This window comes from Thunnus albacares, chromosome 12, assembly GCF_914725855.1.
Source record: "Thunnus albacares chromosome 12, fThuAlb1.1, whole genome shotgun sequence".
NCBI lineage: Eukaryota > Metazoa > Chordata > Actinopteri > Scombriformes > Scombridae > Thunnus > Thunnus albacares.
The window spans coordinates 20,590,953-20,611,631 of NC_058117.1; the positions used below are offsets into that span (position 1 = coordinate 20,590,953).

Genomic DNA, 20,679 nt, shown 5'->3' on the forward strand with positions numbered 1-20,679 from the left:
CATAACAGAGAGAGGTGGACTATACAAAACATATTAGAGATTATTACAGCTTTTTTTTATTATTTCAGATGCCTGTGGGTTTGATTCCAGCATGTGTGGCTTTGAGAATGATGTCAGTCATATTGGTCGCTGGGATCGCAAAAAAGGCACAAAACATCACGTGGATCACACCTATGGAACTGAAAATGGTGAGTAGAAAACTGGTGGTTCAAGCAGCTTCACTGAAAATGAGCAACGAAGGTCACACTAAAGCAAGATAAAGGTTCAAATGTAAAGTGAATCAATAGTAAAGCATGGGCACCAAACCTTGGAGTTGTTAGCTGTTTAACAAGATAGGAAATAACCTGTGTTTTTTATTGTGATACTGGTTAAATTTACCTCTTTCGGCCTCTAAAAATGATGCAAATGACACAATCTGATGTAGAATTTAGTGTGAAAGGAACTTTATACTTTGGTTGAACTGCTTGCAACACAATTTGTGACTATGGTCCATGAATAGATATGCTTCACTTCAAACATTCACAAACCAAAAGGATTGGGAAACACTGTTTGAGATTATTTAATGTATGGTAAATCTATCAAACAACCATTTAGTCATGAATTGACTATTATTTTTTGCACATTTGTTTCATTTTGTTTGTACCTTGTTATTACAATTCTCTGGTAGATATCTAATTCATAGTACATTGTACATGTACTGTAGCTGTTTTGTCAAACTATTGAGGCGAGGGGGCAAATATCATGATTAAAGCCCAATCTACAGCGAGGAGAATGAACAGAAACTCCAGTCAGGCTGTAACTGTAAAACGAACCCTGACTGCATTTTAAAAACAGCTCTGAAACTTTTTCCTGTAGGTTTCTACATGTCTGTCAGAAAATCAGATTCCGCACAAAGTGTAGTAGCTCAGCTGCTCACACCGGAGTTCACCTCAGCTAGAGAGATGTGTATGCGCTTCTGGTGAGTTCAGTGCTGCCAATACACACATTTACACACGGTCGTTTGATGCATATTATGATGTCAGAGAATGTAATATATTTGTTCAGGTACTGGTTCCCTGCAGAGTCTTCAAATGTCCTGACAGTCCATGTGCTGCGGAGCGGGGACCTGGGTGATGCACTTTGGTCGGGAGTGTCCTCCAAAGGCTGGGAGGTGGCAGAGGTCACTCTGTCCTCCCCTGCAAAATACCACGTAAGCTGTTTCTCTCTGATAATCCCTTTTATCACACTCACTCCCAGTCACACCGTCTGTGTCACAGTTAGTCAGTAAAAACTGCATACTGTATTTTTCAATCATTACTGTTGGGCGCCTAAAACCGTTAGTTTTCCTTGTCAGGTGGTGTTTAAGGGAGTCCATGTTCCAGGCATGAATTCTACAGTGCATATAGATGATTTTTCTGTGAGGGATGGGGCCTGTTCTCCATCAGGCAGCTGTGACTTTGAGTCTGGACAGTGCACCTGGGTTAACATCCCCGAAGAAGATGGACATGACTGGGTGTTGGCCAATGGGGGTTTCCAGGGTCCACCTACAGACCACACCACTCAAACCCCAGAGGGTACGACCTTAGATCACTCAAATAAGATGATCATTACCATTCCACTAGAATAGAAATGGAAACCTTCCAACTGTTATTAGATCCCATTAAATGGGGGAGCTTGTCCACTTAATAATACGTTACTGAGTCCCATAAAAATTCATCATCATCATTTTCCATCTGAAAATGTGACAATCATCATATAACATCTCAGTAAAAAGTTAGGTGACTAATTGGCTCAACTGCCAATGTTGCAATCCATAATTATTGCTAGCCACTGTAGCTGCTGTTTTACCGAAAAAGCATGTTATTCATCAACTTCTCTTTTTATCCCTGACTTCCTGTCCTGTTACTGACATTACCTCCTCCCTGACCCAAATACAGTTTCCTTATGTCCTTTCTCTAGCAGAAACTTGATACTGAGAGGGTATCAAAATCATTGAAATGATCATCCTTTCTATAACTTTGATCTTGCAGCACTCATTTTGTTTAGTTCAGGCAGCTGAAATAAACTGAACTGAGAAGCATTCACATCTGATAGTGTGCCCTGAAAATAGGTCTGTCATAAGACTCATATTCTATCATTTATCATTACACTGATTGGCCAATGAGAATGCAATCATCAATGCTGCAAAGTGTTGCAAACAGTTTTGTGGGTTTTTCAATATACTCAAAAGTATTTTTTTTTTTACATTTTTGTCTTGTATTTGCTTTTAGGTTGGTTCTTGTTGAGCTTACCACAGCACCAAACCAATAGAGGTCTTGCACAAGTAGTGTCAGAATGGATCCAACCGAAAAACACCACCTCCTGTCTCACCCTGTGGTACCATATGGATAGCAGGTCAGCAAAAAAAATTACAAAACCACCACAACTTTTGCACCGTACAGTATGTAACAATCCAGAGGATGCACTTTATCCTGTTTATCGTGTTTAGTTTCCTCATTGACTTCCTCAGGAAGTGTGCACAAATGTCATGAATCACCTGCCCCACTTTGTGCAAGACAACAGATATTCTGTGGCAGAGTTCACTCTTTACACAGATCTGTGCGAGTTGTACAAAAAAGGCATAATATCAGTTTTGACTTTTAAAAAAAAAATAGTTTCAACCCCTAAAAACAACCTGAAAGTGAGAGTTACATAGACTCCTGTGCAAAATTTCTGCCTCAACATAGCCCAAATGAAACAAGAAAGTTAATACAAGTGAGTTCTTATGATATGTGAAATTTACAAACAAGCAAAAATGTCCAGAATTTGTAGCACTGATGGAAATACAAAGTTTTTTGCAAAGATCAGTGACAAAACTTACTAAATAAGGATTTTGCAAAGTAGGCAAATGTGTTTTGGTTTATCTTAGCTGAAGCTGTTTTCACATAATGACACTAAAACATGACATTTGTCTGTTGTTGTCAGTGACTCTGGGATGTTGAGAGTCTACATTCGTTCAGGGCCATCAGAGGAGGATCTGATGTTCCAAAGTAACAGCAGTGGACACAGCTGGACCAGGTTCTCTCAGTCTGTAGAGACACCCAAACCATTCCAGGTACCCCAAAACAGACTTAGAAGTAGAAATAATAATGATAAAAATAAAAATAGAAAAAATGGATAATTTATCAATGATATTCTCTGATTCCCTTAATGACCTTATGCTCAGCTGCTGATTGAAGCAGAGAATAACAACAGAGGATTTATTGCCATTGATGACATCAGTCTCACAACAGGCCTTTGTCAAGGTACTGAGACTGTTTTTGTTTTTTTAGTTTCATAGTTTACTACTGAAATTAAATAATATTTTACTATATTTAAACAAAAAATAAATGAACTGTTTTCTTTTAGTGAATGAAACAAGTTTGGGATTTGTGGGCTGTTCTTTTGAGAATGGCACATGTGTCTGGGAGGACATCAGTGTTGGCCAGAGTCAGTGGGTGAGAGGAAGGAATGCTACTGGGAACACTGGACCCTCTGTTGACAACACATTGGGCACTCAGTTGGGTAAGGCCACACACAAACTCCTCTATCTTGCCTTTATATATGATAGAGCAGGTTATAGTCAGTTATACAGAGCACACTGACACTTCGCTGGAATCAAATCAATACAAAAGCAAACATGATCTGTGTACAGTATACAAGTCTGGACTCCTTCCATTCATAAAATAACCCAATAACCATCCATAATTAGAACCCACCAATCAGGAAAGAAATAAAATTCATTATTTTACTATGTAGTTATTTTGTTGATCCTAAAAAGATGTTTGGGGTAATATATGGGGATTTGTTACAGAGGTAAAAAGGAGCTGAGTACAGAAGTGTGATTCCTGTTGTGTTTCCTCTTTTACAATGTCTGGTAGCAGTGTTAGCCACAGTTTCCACATTTCTGGCTTGTTCTTGGATTCCTCAATGTTCATACTATTACTAAACATAAAATCTATACCTTTGTGATTATCATTAAAATATTCTGTTAGATCAATGGCCTCCACACCTTAAAACATAATGCAAAATTTAATTTGTACCTATAATGCCTAAATTGAAACTGATATCAAAAAAGAGGTAAATCTCCAATTCATGTTGCCTTGCCACCAAAAATGACCCATCAGTCTCCAGAACTCTCACACAAACGAAGAAGAAAACGGCACAAACAACATCTAATCATTACCTTGCATTGCATACTATGCTGCATGTCTGCTTAAAATCAGGGCAGGTATTCAAGCTGCATAAGTGTCAGAGGAAACCGTTCATTCATCCCAAATCTGCCACCACCCTGCTAAAACCTCTTGTCACCACTTTGCCACCCACATCAACTTTACAGACCTACTACAGCAGCAGTGGCATTTTTACAGATGTGGGTTTACACTACTGCATGTGTATAGTGAAAATAAAGGGTTATGCGTTAGGTTCTCCCTGAATTCTTTTCTGAATCTTCCAGGTTGGTACATGGCAGTGGAGTCTAACATGGGAGATCAAATGAGCCCTGCCGCCCTGCAGAGTCCTGCCATGAAACAGGCCAGCTCCACTTGCACACTACACTTCTACTACAACATGTATGGAGAGGGTATGTTTTGCATAATGATCACATTTTTGTGCAGCCATAAACATTCACATGTTCTTGCTTCTTTCATGTCTTAGTTAGATTGTGCATGGAATCATCAACTCTGTAAACTGTTACAGACACAAAAGAGCTGAATGTGCTGCTAAAGGAGGGCTCCAGGACCACCACCTTGTGGTGGCAATCGGGTAACCATGGAAATTTGTGGCAACATGGTGAGGTGACGGTTGGTAGAAACCCTCAGGACTTTACCATCCTCTTTGAAGCCACCAGGACCTACAACAAGCCTGGTCATATTGCCATTGACGACATAGACTTCACCAACTGCACCCTGCCTGGTAGGCTACCTGCTCTACCTGCACATGTTTTTTTTTCAAGCTGAATTACATTCATAAACTTAATTTTGGTGTGTTTTTCAGAGCCCCAGCCGATATGTCCTGAGAACATGTTCATGTGCAATAACAGTGTGTGTGTAGAGAGCAACCAAGTGTGTGACTTCAACGATGACTGTGGAGACAGGTCTGATGAGAACAATTGTGGTGAGATATCACAAATGTTGAATGGTAGATTATGTGCCAGTACGGTGAATTCATATACATATACTGCCTGCAGACTACTACATACAATAGGTTGATTTACAAATATCAAACAGCTTAAAAAGCTAGTCATGTAGAAGTTAACAAGACCATTATGATCATTAAATCGGTGATTCTGGCACATAAACAGAGCAATTTTTTGTGAAAAATGTATTAATGGATATATCCTCTTGTCCAGAACATTATTTCATAGTTTCGAATTCCCTTAAAAGGGTTAGAAGTTGAGTCAGTTTTGGAATTTTGATATTAGGGTTAGAAACATATATGATTTACTTCAATGAAATATAATAATATGCGATTTTATGTGACTGTTTATGTATTATGTATTCACAGGTTGATCCAGTTTATAACTGGTGTTAATTGTCTGTCTCTCTCTGCTTTACCTGCTGATAATATTAATTTAGAGCAACAAGGTGTGGTGGAGCGCTGCAGCTTTGAACAAGGCCTGTGTTCCTGGGCAGAGAGTGAGGTGGACACACCTGGAACTGAGTGGACACAACACAAAGGGCAGGAAGCCTGGCCGAACCATGGGCCTCCCAGGGATCACACCCAAAATTCTGCTGCAGGTATTAAACTCTCTGAACTGCTTGGTAATGAGATAATCCTTAAAGAAACAGACAAAAGATGGACAAAACTCTCATATCTGTCCATTCAATATGAAAAATTAAATTTTCTGTATTGAGTAGTGCTATACTTAATCTTACCATTTCATTGTCTAATGTTATTACACAGGTATCTATGTTGTCCCTGGGACTCACCTGACTGAGAAGGGGCAGACATCAGAAATTCTCTCAAAAACCTTACTACCGAGCTCTAATTGCACAGTGAGTATAAGTGGTTATGGTCCATCCGGGTATTTGGGGACAGTACAGCTAACAGGCTGAAATTATTACAAAATTATTCGATTTAACCATTTCATAGTGTCAGAGATTACAAAATATGCACAAGTCTACATGGGTGACATCCTGACAGGCTCATAAAATCTAGATGTATTGATACTTTATATAATATAATATTTTTTGAACATGTATATCTCAGATATAAATGAATGTGTACATTTAATGTGTTTCGACTCTTCAGCCCCATACATTTCTGTATCTTGAGCTGCAATTATCAGCCTCAGCACAACTACAGATGATACTGCTGTAATGCTGTGCTGCATAAGTCTGTGTGTAGCTTTTATTACCTCTGTCAAGCTTATCTCTGATCTGCAAAGGTGCAGTATGTTATTAACCACTCTTGCAGGGTGATCACAGTTCACAAGACTGTTCTGCTCAGTTAGATTAAACTTACTTTCAAAGAGCATTATCACTGACTTTTATGTGTTCTACGGAAGCCAAGAATGTCAGTGCCTGCATTTTTTTTTTTTTATGCCAAGATCATGAGTTAATTATTTTGTTATCTCGAGAAAATGAGCTTTGTTATCTCAGGATAACGAGATAATCAACCTGTTATCATGAGTAAGCAAACAGCTGGTTCCTCTTATCACTTACAATGTTTTATCAGAGATCAGGAATGCCATGCCAGCATGCATAGATGGTGTCTTGACAACTGTAGCAACTGATTTAAGTTGAAAATGTCGGATCAAGGAGTACCCATTATTGATCAACACATCAGACTGTACTTCAATCAATCCTATCAACTAGTACTCCAGCAGTAGGCTGCACAGATTTTGTTGGGCCTGCCACTGTCGTTCCTCGATGGCGTGATGATGTGTAAAGCCGACACCTGAGCAGTCTCGTCCACTTTAATATAATATTAAGGATTCTATCTTTGTGGAATGGATTATTCTTGATCAGCATAACCCATCCAACCACATAAACATTTTTTACTATGATTAATATCAATGTACAGGCCTTTTTACATATATATATATTTATTTCTTTTTTTTTTAAGCTTGAACTAACTTTATTCTGCATTAACATACATGGGTTATCCCTACATGTTTGACACTGTATGCAGCATTTAACCCACAGAAATGATTTAACCCTGGTTAGCCTGAAGCGAAGCTGTTCAGGCCCCTTCGTCAGTTCTGACGAAGCTACTGTTCACACGCACCAGCTTGTTTTCCTTTCCCTCCACATCCAACTACGTTGACTACTTGGAGTCAAATGTAGCTGCGGCTTTCTTGACTCCAAGCCAGTTTGGCTGTGAATATGTATTTTGTCCTGTCAGTTATCTGAAGCACTATGTCAACGTCTATTTTCTCTGTCACCAATGGCTGACGAGATGTCTGGTTTAAACTGTTACTAGTTAGGCCTAAAAGGAAGACAACAGTGTTTTGCAGCATTGAAAGCATGATTAACATGTGGGCTAGACATTATATTTACTTGACTGGACTTAACTTCATATAAAAATGGCAGCAAAATCTCGAGAAATCTGCCTTTGTTATCTTGAGAGAATGGTATTAAAAAAATAATTGCAAGCATGGCTGTTCTTGGCTTCCGTAGTATTCCCTTTACTGTGATGACACTTATTGTTTCCATGTAGATGAGATTCTTCTACTACAGCCTGGAGGATACTACAGCCAGGCTGACAGCCCAATCCAGGACGCTACATTCTGGTAGTGACGACACAGTGTTATGGCTCAGGGAAAACTCACAGAGCTACAGCTGGCAGAGAGCAGAGGTCACCTTCTCCTCCTCAGTCAATTGCAAGGTCAGTGAGGAAAACACGAACAGTTGGTTAAACGACAGATGACAGCTTTCGGCAGCCAGGACCTTATGTATGAAAATGCTATCAGATTGTAAACTTTACCCTATGAGAGAACAAAGATAAAAGCGTTGTTTCCAGCTGCAGCAGACAGCTGATTTCAGTGAAAAAGCTCTAAAACCCACTGTAAACTATCCGCTCAGCAGCAAACGGCAGGCATCGTTAGGGACTAGCTGGTGGACATTGTGGTGACTTAAGTAGCTAAAGAGCCAGATGTTTCCTTCAGGAGTAGGTGGAGACCAAAACAGAGCTTAAAGGAGAATGAATATTGGACCCACCATCGTCAGGTGGACCTAAACCCAGCTCCAAATGCTAATGTTGCTTTATACCTGATTGGTGTGTAAGCAACTGTTTGCTTTATATGGTGATAATATGTCAATGTTGTGTTTACTGCTTATTGCGTTTCCCCCAGCTGGTCAAAAAATCAATGTGGGTCATATCATTCAAGTCATATATCGATAGTTATAGAAATTAGTCGTAGCTTTTGATACAAAATTCAAGATTCATAGTAACAGGGATAACAGATAGCAACAATGTCAGAATGTAGTGTTTTTGGTGTGTGTCCTCAGATTGTCTTCAGATATGAGCGAAGTGATGGTCACAGAGGACTGGTTGCACTGGATGACGTCTCTTTCTCTAAGGAGTGTGTATTTGACCCTGCTAACAGTGAACTGCCTGACACATGGCCCACCTCTGTCCCACCCACATCTCCAACCTCACCCTTAACCTCAACTGCACCAACCAACCCATGTCAGGTAAGCTACTTAATATCATAAGCTCATGACAGCAAAGGTAATCCTGTGAAACATAAAGCATTCACTAAACTGGGTTTGTAAATTGGTTTAAATTAATCTAAGAGTAGTTTTTATTTTTCTTTGGTTTTGCAGGATGATGAGTTTTTCTGTTGGCGTTCACCTGGCAAAGTGTGTATTCTGGCTAGTTTACAGTGTGATTATCGCCCAGACTGTCCCCAGAGCGAGGACGAGGATGGCTGTGGTAAGCTGCCTGATGCATTCACTGTATCCATCTAAAATAGACCGTAGGACATTGCTTCCACCATTGTTTCAGCATTAAACTGCAACCTCCAAAACTGAGTGTATATTTGTGGCTTTATATGTCACAATCCAATGTCATAATATGAACCTGATTAGCTATGTGACGCAATTCTGTCAAAATGGTGGCTGTTGGGTAAAATGAGTCATGGAGTACATTCAGAAAATGACTCTGCTTACCCTAATTCAACGAAGCACTTACATTTCACCAAAATCCACTTGCATGTATATGGTGCATATAAGTTATGGCAACAGTTGTTTTTAACCTAGTCTTGCAGTGTTTTTAAGATAAGAGAGATTATTATCATATTATATTGAAGTAAGTATTAGTTTAGTTTATTTTGCACAGATAACAAAACAAATGCTTTATGCCTGAATTTAAAGTTTGTGATAGAAGAAGATTGTGTTGCATTAAGCTGAGATTCCCTGTGTATGATAGAGAACTGACAGAGAGTATTTCTACATCTTGAGAGATGCAAAGGATTTTACTTTCTGGTGTTCATTGACTCTAGTTGAAATTTGATTCTCAGAAAAGACTATTTTCCTGCATGCTAATACAGCTGAAAAGTAATGCAATTTGGTACAGTCTTAACTGTACAATTCTGTGACATTTCAGATTCACCAACAAAGAGGTCAGCATGCCCTAACACAAGACCACAAAAAAGTATACACCTCTTAAAATGTGTTAGGAACAGACTCTCACTGATGACCAGCAACAGTAACCTTTACTGTTGAACATGTTCTCTGTAGCACAAAATGTTACAAAAGTGGACTACTTCAAAAACATTTCTCAAAAACCTGTGATTCTTGAGCCAGTGTTCACATTCCATCTTTTCCCAGCAGTATTACTCACGCCTTGCCTTAACATTTCAGGTCCGTGCACGTTTGAGAGTGACCAGTGCCAGTGGTTAGACATCAGTGAAGGACAGAGGAGGTGGCAGAGACAGAAAGCCAGTAACAACATGGAGCCACCCACTGATCACACTACAGAAACAGGTGACTTCAGGGGCTCATTGATTGGTGGATTCCTTTATTTATTTTATGGACCCACAGGACAGGAATCGAAGGGATAACTTGTGAGGATTTATACATAACATGGCCCTCAAATGATCATAACTACAACCGTCCGTCAGCAGTTGAATCTTGAATCAGCATGTTTAAGCGTCAGTTTGTGTTGATTCAGGATATCTTCTCTCATTCTTAGGGTACTACATGAGAGTGAATTTCAGTCAGGTGTCCACACAGATTGAAGCACGACTTCAGAGTCCCTCACTCTCCCCTTCATCCCCCTACTGCCAGATTCTGTAAGTGATAACCACAACGTTAATGGCTAGTTTATTCTTCATAGCTAATGTCTGTAATACATTTGTTTTGATACAGAGTTGAATATTTTAGTGTATGAATTGCTCAACGCTCCCCACCGCCCCCCGTCTTTCTACCATGCAACTCTCTTCCCAATCCAACACTCTCTTCCTTCCTTCTTTCCTAAACCCAGGTTTCACTTCCACATAAGCTCAGAGTGTGCTGGGTCACTCAGAGTGCTTATGCAGCAAGCTGATGGAAGTGAAGCAATCCTGTGGTCACATAGTCACAACACTGTGTCCCATTGGACGCCGGAGTATCTGCCTCTAGGCCTGCACCAGCAGCCTTATAAGGTGACTGCTCATGTCTCCACTTAACAGTTGAACAAATACATTTTAATTCCACAAATATACATACAAATGGGTGACAAATTAAAGAAAATACCTGAATAAATGAGTGGAGAAAAATTAGTAATGCAGATGCTTCCAGGGGTCACTGTGGCTTTTTCCTTTACTATGTCACCCATCTGTATATTCATAATGTATGGAGTTCTAATACATAAATATACACTGAATTTTGGAACATATATAATGTGTTCACTTTATTGCAAATTAAGTAATGCAGCCTAGTGTAATGTATATACATTATATTTTCCATATAATGTATCTACCATATGCAATTCACCTGAATGTGACAGAAAATATATATATCATCCACAATCCTATTATTATATGCACATGTACTATATTGCTAAATATGTATGGAACTATTTACAAATCTGCAGTATTTTAATATATTACTGTTACAACTTGTCTTCTAAGGTAAACAATTTATTAATCAACAATAAGTGAAGCAAATACATAAAACATGGGATGTGTATATGTCAATGTCAGTAGGGTGTGCATGAGGGTGAGGATGGTGTGTGAACATGATATTTGTTCATTTTCAAATATATGTCCATTTAAAGGATGTTTAAAGTGCAGGACGTGCAGTGCAATGCAATGTTTCCTTTGTTTTTTGGGACTCTAATCCTTATAAATCATTAATGTGAAAATATTTTTTTCTCAGATTTGGTTCAGTGGCATGAGTAAAATAACTCAGGGGGGCTCCACCTCTAGAGGTCACATCATTGCTGTGGATGATATCTCTTTTCAAAACTGTGAAAAATCATTCCGACCTCCAGGTAAATAAGGTTTGATCAACTTGTGAGTACAAGTTCTTGTGAGGAGTGAGTAGAAGTCACATGGGTGTGGTGAACGCAGCATGTGTTGCTAAAGTGCTAAATTTGCAATTATTTTTCCCTCCTCAGCCCTGTCTGCCTACGACTGTTCTTTTGAAGATGGTCTGTGTGTTTGGGTGCAGGGAGCTGAGGATCGGTTGGACTGGCTCAGCATGTCGGGTCCCACTGACACACCCAATACCGGGCCTGCCGGAGACCACACTACCGGCAAAGGTCATTACTATGCTAGACCATCTTTAGACAAGCAATCTACTAGAACATTATACATACTGTATAACTATCAAGTGTTGAATTACATTCACAAACAAAAGTACATCAAGCTTGTTTTGAGGATTTTATTTTAAATGGATAATGCAACAAAGTGGAATTTATTACAAACAGCAAAAATTAAACATTAACAATTTTGTATAGCAGTGGTTTCCCCATCTGGGGACAGGGGCACCCCAAGTGTACACAAGTTGAATCCAAGGGGTCAAAAAGTGATTACAGAGTCAGAAACAAGATTCCTCAATGCAGATTTTGTCTGATTTGTCTAATCTTTCTTTCTTTTTCTTTTTGCGAAATATCAGAGAGTTTTACCTCCTCAGGCCTCTAAAAAAGTGTTCAAATGAAAATCATTCTTTGCTTAAACTCCTCAGACTTATACACAAATGCAACCAGTGACAAGGAGTTGCAAGTAGACAGTTCTTTGTATTTAATGCTCACAAGCTGAAAAGGTTGGAAACCATTGTTGTATGTGGTTTCACAGGGAAATACCTTTACATTAAGAGTTCCCCGGCAAGTGTAACAGGGAATATGGCCCAGCTGAAGTCTTTGTTGCTGCCACCTGCTGGTGAAAAAGGATACTGTTTCAGATTCTGGTACCACATGTTTGGAGCTACTGTGGGATCTTTGAGGATGTTTCTACAAACAGCTGATCCCTTGACCAAAACACTGGTAAAACATGCATGAAATTAAAAGCTTTTCTGGTTTTCTTGATGATATGTTTGTTTTTTTATCAAAGCTAGTGCATGAAAATGTCAGAGAAAGCCTCAGTTTTTCATTTATGGTTGTGTTTTTTGTCTGCACACACTGTACTTCCCTGTACTACAGTGTTAGAAAAATGGCTGTGAGGTTGATTGAGTAATATATGGGACTGTTGCCAGTTGGCTCTCTCTCTTATTATACTTTTCTTATGGTTGTGAAATGCTGATTGCAAAACATTATTGATGTATGGTATAATTAGTGCAAGTTGCACAGTTTCAGTATATACCATGGTGTTGCAAAAAATCTCCTCACATCCTCATTGTGAAGTATGAATCAGGCTCTTGTCTTTTCTGTAGATGTGGCAAAAATCAGGACATCAGGGGGATCAGTGGCTGCTAATGCAGAGCCACATGACCTTGCAGAAAGTCCATCAAGTGATTTTGGAGGCCACAGTGGGAGGAGAGGCAGGGGACATAGCCATCGATGACATCTCCCTCATCAGTGGTCCATGTCCTGCCTCTGGTAATAAGACTGAAGATGTTTGTGCATGTAATATGGAGTAGTTTAATTGACTTGGTCTGTTTGTATTTTCAGAATTCTTAGTTGACTATTTTAAGTGATTATAAACAGGTATTCCTTATTACATTGGCATAAATGTCTTGTATTGCCATCTCAAACGTACAATGTGGCTCTATCAGGTGAATTATTTAGGATTATCAGTAACCATTTTTTAGTAACTTGAAAAAGGAAAATGGAAGAACTTACATTTTCAATAACTCATGTCTGTCCACACCGAATCATTCTCTCAACTGCATCATCCTTCCCTACTTGCTGAATTTGGCTTTTAAATGGGATTTGATGGCAATAAAAGAGTATCAAATAACATCAGCCGATTGAAAAAACTAGCTGTATGTCATAATTTCTTTAAAATCCAGAACTAAAATAAATTACTAAACTAAAAGAAAATCATAAACATTTTTTAAAGCAGAGTGAAATCAAGCAGAGGCGAAAAGAGATATATTAATATACGAACTCTATACATTATATGCAAAACATTGAGAAAGCAGTGTAATTCAGTAACCAAGCTGCTTTTGGTGACAGTTTACAGTAAACAGGATTATAAACCATCAGTTAAAGATCCTTTTAAATCACACTTAATTAAAGATTTTTGTCAAGGGCTTTCACGGTCCTCAAAGAAAACAATGTCACAAATGCAAGAGAGAGGATTTCTGAAGCACAGTAGGCAAAATACTGTCAGGTCTTTGTTTAACTGACACTTATAGATTATATTCGTTGGTTACATAAACATGTTAGAGGTACATTGAAATTCTTCACACAATATATACTTTTCATAAGGCATTCCTCAATATTTTGTAGATCTGTGTGATTTTGAGCAGGGGAGCTGTAACTGGCAGCAGCAGACCTCTGATGATGCTGACTGGGTCAGACAGTCGGGCTCCACGCTCAACCCCAACACAGGACCGGACAGCGACCACACCACCAACACACCCACAGGCCATTACTACTACCTGCCCTCCTCTGCTGCTGACCATGCTGGCCAGACAGCTGTGATGTTTTCACCACTGTACCCTGCAGGTAAGAGAGAGTTACTAGTACGTCCCCCACTTACATCACATTCAGACAGACTCAACAGTTTAGTAACTGTTTGGTTGAATGTTTTAATTGAGAAGACACCTGATCTAACCCATTTGTATACAGTGTGATTATGCGGATTAGACCCATCAGTTCCAGTGTCTCGCAAATGTCTAGAATCTCATTTCGCTGCCTAAAAAGTGTCCAGTTGGTTGATTTAATTTAAGGCACATATCTGCTGACTGACTCGACTTTTCTCTACAAGCAAACACACATATCTGGATATCTAAACAATCTAAAGTTCACAGAGTGGCTGTGTTGCAATACACTCTGGATATTCACTATGATATTTCAGGGATGGAAATTACATTTAATATGGTTTTCCTTCCTATGGCCCTTCAGGCAAAGGAGCTTGTGTGCAGCTGTGGTACCACATGTATGGAAAAGGCATGGGAACACTGAATATCTACCAGCAGAATGGGGAAGGGAAGCAATCTCAGATTTTCTCCCAGACAGGAGACCAGGGCCGGCTGTGGTGGTTTGCGCAGGCTTCACTTCTGCCTCAGGATCAGCCTTACAGGGTGAGTCACAAAGATCTGCTCAGAACAGGCTGATACCACAATGGTGGTGTGATGTTTGGGGGGAAATACATACACTTGGATATAGTTCAAGATATTATGTAAGATTACTCTCATTATGAGTTTTAGGAGTTTCACAGCCAAACAAGTCAGTTAGGACTAATAATGTACATTGTTTTTGGAGAGTCAGGTCACCCAAATTACAAAAAACATAATCTCACTTACCTCTCTAGATAGTTTTGGTCTGATCTGCTTACATTTTGAGATATCCAGCTTTGAAACTTTTGCTACAAGCTTTCCTGAATCAGCTCTGAATTCTGGTTAATAAGACTATTTCACAGACCTCCCTGTAGAATTTCCTTGATAAAAAGTAGACTCATATCTTTTTCTTTCTTTTTTGGGGTTATTTTGGCAGCCCAACTCTTTCATGAGATTTGGATGTGATTAAAAGAGACTAAGATTACATCTAAAACTCACTTTAAGTATTCCACTGATTTTTAAGTAAGTATTAGGATTTACAGTAAGCAGTTTCCATCATTCTTGCTTTGTGTTTCAGATTGTGGTAGAAGGTGTGAAGGCTGGCCCCACCCAGGAGGGAGACATGGCTTTTGATGATGTACAGCTGACAGACACCCAGTGTCCTCCTCGTGGATATTGTGACTTTGAAATTAACATGTGTAGCTGGAGCAACCTGGGTGGAGGAGTAGACCAGGGAGACTGGCTCCATAGCAAAGGGGCCTCCCTGAACCCCAACACCGGACCCAGTGTGGATCACACCACAAACTCAACACGCGGTTGGTTGTATTTTTTATAACTCTGATTTGATCACACTCATATCCATTCTGCTCTAAGCTAAAAATAACACCTTTATGGCTTGGCAAGCATTAATGGATTTTTTGGCAACTTGGGGGTATCAGAAACAAGCTGTAAACACAACACTGACATGACCTTTTAAGTTGATATGGTGAGCTTGTAAGAGAACAATTATTTATTTACACACCCAGCAGATACAGACTAACATTAGCATTCATTTGGAGTCATGTCTGTATGTATACCAGGTGAATGCTTTGGGAAATATCTGGTGCTTTTGTCTGTTGTTTAGTGCAGGGCAGTACAATTGGTTTTTAGAGCTTTTTTGCTGAATAAATAACCGTCTGCTGAGTCTGGAAACTGCTGATAAGAGCGATGAGGGTGAACCAAAACAGTAAAGCTGTGGGCTGTAAAACCAAAACAATGAGTGTAAAGACACTGAAGCCCACATTCACCCCTCAGACATAAACCGCATACACACACCCAACTAATCTAAGTAACTATTCATAAACCTGAGAAAAAACACAAGTTTTCAGTTTGCATGTGAGAGTGGACACAGACAGATGACAGATCTCAGGTCATCAGCCAGTTTTTCCAAGATCAAAGTAACAAAAAGTACCTTCACTGGATCTTGATCCTGTCCTACAAACAGTGACTAGAGCAGGTCAGAAATATACAACATTTTAATATTTTGAGTGTGTATATGTTTATACTATACTATATTATATTTCATACATTTTCTGTGTGTGTAGCATGGAGTGGCCTACACCAGCATTTAACTGTAATCCTCTATTAAGTAGTATAATGACAAGAAAGCTGAATCATGAATGCTACATACAAGCTGTACACATTTTCCATCTTACCACATTTCCTCCAGGTTATTATCTGTATGTGGACAGCTCAGTGGGTCATAGGGGAGACAAGACCTTCCTGATCAGTGATATGTTCCAGCCGTCCACTAGTGGGCACTGTCTTAGATTCTGGTACCACATGTTTGGCAATCAAGATGGGACTCTCACAGTCTTTATAAATGACAGGTAACCATCATGTCTGATGAGTAGCAACATTAAACATAATTTTACTGAAAATTAATTAACATTTGCAAGACATTAATTTGAATCGGTGATGTCTTGTCTTATAGAGAAAAACACACTGGTGGCAGCGAAGAAGGGATTCTGCAGTGGACTGAGACAGGAAACAAGGGAAACAAGTGGCAGGAGGCCAGTATGGACATTAAACATGAAGAAGCATTCTGGGTAATAATGAGCTTTTAATGGGCTTCAGCAGAATGAATGCAGATAGTGTTAGGATGAAAAACTCATTAAAGAGCCTACAGTCAAGATTTTACAGTGGCAGTGTTTTAGTATTTGCTTGTATGATAGAAAGTCAGTTACAACAATTACACTTAAAATAGCATGTAGGACCAGTTTCTAAGAATCAAACTCTAGCTGAAAACTAGGATACTGATTGATTTGTTTTGAGTATCTGATTAGCTTTAACATCCTGGACCTTTTTAATAAAAATCAACTTCAATACAACAGCTGCATAGAGTCCGTTCAGAGCAAGTGTCAGTCATATGAAGGGCAGAATTGTTTGAAGTGTTTGCTGATGTGTCTCCTGATTTTTTTTTGATTGCCACAACTCTCTTTTTTGCCAGTTTTTGTTTGTATATCAGAGGGGGATGAATACAGGTGGCACCGTTGCTCTTGATGACATCTCCATTGTCCCTGGCACCTGCTACTCCAGTAATGGTAACCAAACACCCCCCCTTATCTATTTCCACTGAGCATCTATCATATGTACCTGCACAGTTATTTGTCATTGTGAGATATTTTATTGATGACTATAAAACTAGAGTTGTGTGTGTCGCTCTATAATTCTTATTGATTAACTGACAAATTACCCAAAATACAAATTATTCAGAAATCATTAACCCTTACTCATCTCCTCTGAATTAGTGCAGACAACTACTTGCATAAAAAATGGCCTCACCATTTACTCTACTACTCAGCTTGCCAGTTTTTAACGACGTTTTGTAGAAGCATTTTTTGTCTTTTTTTTTCTGTCATGACCTGCTCAAAATTGAAGCATCAACCTAGTCAGTCAATTTCTAATACAAATACTTGAAAGTAAGGGATTTGAAAGCTTCAGAAGAAGTGGGAAATGCAGTAAGCAAACATATGCATTTTAAGAAAATATTGATTTCACATTGTGGAAATAATGAGTATCATTGTTTAAAATTCTTCTTAAAACATACTTCATTTGTCCTGATTGTATGTGATTTGGCTTTGTTTTGTTTTGACTTACCTGATTTTATTTGTGGGTCCAGTTAATGTCTGATGTTACTTTCAAATCGCCTGTTTATTATATCCATCATGTCTTTCTGTGTCTGCAGATTCGTCGCTTACAGGCCTCGCTGTTGGTGTCACTGTGCTGGCTGTGGTCGTCATCGCCGCTTGCGTCTTTGTGCTGTACAGGAAACGCTGTATAACGTACACAGTGATTTAAATACTTAAACAATTTACATGATGCACATAATAACACTTAAGAACGCTCAGTCATGTTGTTTATCTACATACCTGATTGTGTTTTATAGGAACCAGCCAACAGTTATGCATGACAATGTGATGGACCAGCGCGCTGTGTTTGACCTCTATGACTGCAAAATAGAGGTAAGTAAGCAGAAGCGGATAACAAAACATCTTGTCCTGGTTTCATAGAGCTCAGATGATTAAAAAAAATATATTTATTTCCTCCCATGCAGGGCACAGAACATGGAAGTGAATCTGACTTTTCCTTCTACAATAATCTTTATGGTCAATCCCAGATTGACGACACACTGGCTACATCTAACGCCTAATCCAGACATTCCCTCTAGTAAATACAATACAACAAATAAGCCATAACTAAATTATTGTAAATTATTTCAGTGATATATTTTAGATATTTGATTTTTATTATTTTAAAATTAAGTAATGATGTTAATGTAGCATTTTCCTGTGGTAACAGATCAAAGAATGTAATGGCAGTTTATTGACAGTATCTTTTTTTTTAATGACTACTGTATTTTAACTACATTAATATACTTATTATTTATATGCAATTACTACCATACAGTCAAAGCCTTTGACTGAGTATTGGGACATGTTGTGCTTTGAAAAAGAATCTCAGTTTTATAAAATGGAATTTAAGTGAATTTAAGTATTTAAGTCTTGTAATAACTAGTTTGATGTTGTTGATATAATTTTGATCCTTTTGCTGTGTTGTACCAGCAGAACCAGTTCTCCTGTTAGATTCATTTTAGTAGTGAATGAACAGTTGACAAACAAAAATTATTGTTTCATGGTAAGAGAGTAAAATGCATGAGCAGGTTTCCTACTTTTTCTCCTCATATGTATGGATTATTTGTATCAGAATCTCAATATTTTGATATAAATCATATGAATAATAAATAAATAAATATAATCTTTTCACCAGGTCAAGAGTAAACTCAGAAAAATACAGTTTGCTCTTAAAGATTAAGCCAGTGGTTCCCAACCTTTTTGGCTTGAGACCCTTTACAAAAAAGCAGTGTGAGTTCAGATGCCCTTTAAAATAAATATGGTTTATTTAAATAACTGTTAGAGCTCCAATAATAATAATAAAAAAGAAAATCCAAAAATGTATGGTGGAGTTTAGTTCTTTAATTCTGCTTTTGTATGCCATTAATTATCTTAAAACCACCCAGATTTATTGTGACCCTTAATTTAGAAGAGGTCTGACCCCAAGATTGAGAATCACAGGACTAAAGTAACAGTATATAGTTGTTACTTACTCCACCTCAAACAACTACAACAATAAAATGCCACTTATGCATGGATGCATCATAATATAATAATGTAATATATAAACTTACATACACTATCAGACACAGGGGCATTTTTCAGCAGGAGTACTTTTACTTTTTATACTTGAAAGATCCTCTTTAGACATGTTTTAAGACATAGATAGAAGATAATAATTTGTTTCTGATATGTTTTTCCCACAAAAAAGTAAACATTCTTAAAACCACATCCTACTCCTACTCCCTCATTGAGAAATCACTATGAATATGCAAATATTTTTCATTTAGAAGATGTCTCCTTCATTGAAAAGTCCATTATCAGTGTACTGGAAGTGTCAAGTTTCCACATCACACTTGTGTTAGTGGCATACTGTTACTAGTAACAGAGTATTTTCAAACTGAGGTATTGCTACTTTCCCCCCTTGAGTCAAAAATGTGTTTTGCTTATTGTTTCTTCAGTTTGATGCTTGAGCTTCACTGTGAAATGCACTGTGCTGATGTATGTTTTCACTTTCATCTTCTGAAAGAGGAAAGTTTCTCAGAGCTCACTGAAAATCTGATTTTTAGACTACGAGCATGATTTGTGACATCACAACTAGTTTAGAAGCTAATTCTGGTCCAATAGGAAATTTACACACAAGTGTGATGTGGAAATTGATTTTTCAGTGAAGTACGAGACATCTTGAGTGTATCGGTTAAACTTTTGAAATAAAATATATTTGCATATTTATAGATTCTGAAAGAATGGATGTCATTTTAAGGATTTGTAACTGGGGGATTGAATGTTTTCTGTGGAAAAACCATATTAGACACCAAATTATTATTCACTGTAGATAATTTTTATATGTATTAAAACATGTCTGGAGAGGACACTCAAAAAAATGTTTTTTTCTTCCTGTTTTTACAATTGAATGTTTGAGCTTCACTGTGAAGTTTGGCACTAAAAGGTTTGTTTCACATTCGTCTGTTGAAAGTGGAACGTTTGTCTGTGCTCATTGAAAATCTGAGTCTAATTGGTAGGCCCATGAGCATGATTTGTGACATCACAACTAGTTTGGAAGCCAATTCTTGTCCAATATTACACTTACACAAGTGTGATGTGGAGACCTGAAGTCTCCAGTGCACATCAGAATAAGAATCATTATTGGCCAAGTATGTTTACACATACAAGGAATTTGGCTCCGGTTTTGCTTCAGTGTACTTACAGAAAGTATGCACAATAATCTTCAGAAATATACACACGGAGTGAATATGTACCGGTGAAACCATTTCTGTGAACTGTAAACAGGATACGGGGGCGGGGGGTGGGGGGGGGGGACCATATAAGACACACATTATTGTTCCAAGCAGAGTAGAGGCATCAAGTTTCCACATCACACTTGTGTAAGTTGCATACTGGGCTATGATTGGCTCCAAACTTGTTGTAATGTCACA

General features: G+C 38.4%; 1 protein-coding gene across 1 annotated transcript in view; it reads left to right on the plus strand.

The window, feature by feature from the left end:
• si:ch211-106h4.4 (MAM and LDL-receptor class A domain-containing protein 2) overlaps nt 1-19,347 on the plus strand; it is a 31,895-nt gene extending 12,548 nt beyond the window's left edge. Inside the window, exons 20-51 of the mRNA XM_044367539.1 lie at nt 69-188; nt 856-958; nt 1,045-1,189; nt 1,334-1,553; nt 2,250-2,373; nt 2,944-3,073; nt 3,185-3,263; nt 3,367-3,522; nt 4,454-4,579; nt 4,696-4,911; nt 4,993-5,112; nt 5,574-5,735; nt 5,902-5,993; nt 7,660-7,827; nt 8,451-8,636; nt 8,769-8,877; nt 9,807-9,929; nt 10,138-10,237; nt 10,429-10,588; nt 11,304-11,418; nt 11,545-11,688; nt 12,224-12,411; nt 12,798-12,963; nt 13,819-14,037; nt 14,437-14,615; nt 15,169-15,406; nt 16,300-16,459; nt 16,564-16,678; nt 17,080-17,173; nt 17,818-17,914; nt 18,019-18,094; nt 18,187-19,347. Of these exons, the coding sequence (XP_044223474.1) occupies nt 69-188; nt 856-958; nt 1,045-1,189; nt 1,334-1,553; nt 2,250-2,373; nt 2,944-3,073; nt 3,185-3,263; nt 3,367-3,522; nt 4,454-4,579; nt 4,696-4,911; nt 4,993-5,112; nt 5,574-5,735; nt 5,902-5,993; nt 7,660-7,827; nt 8,451-8,636; nt 8,769-8,877; nt 9,807-9,929; nt 10,138-10,237; nt 10,429-10,588; nt 11,304-11,418; nt 11,545-11,688; nt 12,224-12,411; nt 12,798-12,963; nt 13,819-14,037; nt 14,437-14,615; nt 15,169-15,406; nt 16,300-16,459; nt 16,564-16,678; nt 17,080-17,173; nt 17,818-17,914; nt 18,019-18,094; nt 18,187-18,282 (4,526 nt within the window). The 3' untranslated portion in view covers nt 18,283-19,347. The remainder of the gene's footprint in view (nt 1-68; nt 189-855; nt 959-1,044; nt 1,190-1,333; nt 1,554-2,249; nt 2,374-2,943; nt 3,074-3,184; nt 3,264-3,366; nt 3,523-4,453; nt 4,580-4,695; nt 4,912-4,992; nt 5,113-5,573; nt 5,736-5,901; nt 5,994-7,659; nt 7,828-8,450; nt 8,637-8,768; nt 8,878-9,806; nt 9,930-10,137; nt 10,238-10,428; nt 10,589-11,303; nt 11,419-11,544; nt 11,689-12,223; nt 12,412-12,797; nt 12,964-13,818; nt 14,038-14,436; nt 14,616-15,168; nt 15,407-16,299; nt 16,460-16,563; nt 16,679-17,079; nt 17,174-17,817; nt 17,915-18,018; nt 18,095-18,186) is intronic.
• The last annotated feature ends 1,332 nt before the right edge of the window (nt 19,348-20,679 follow it).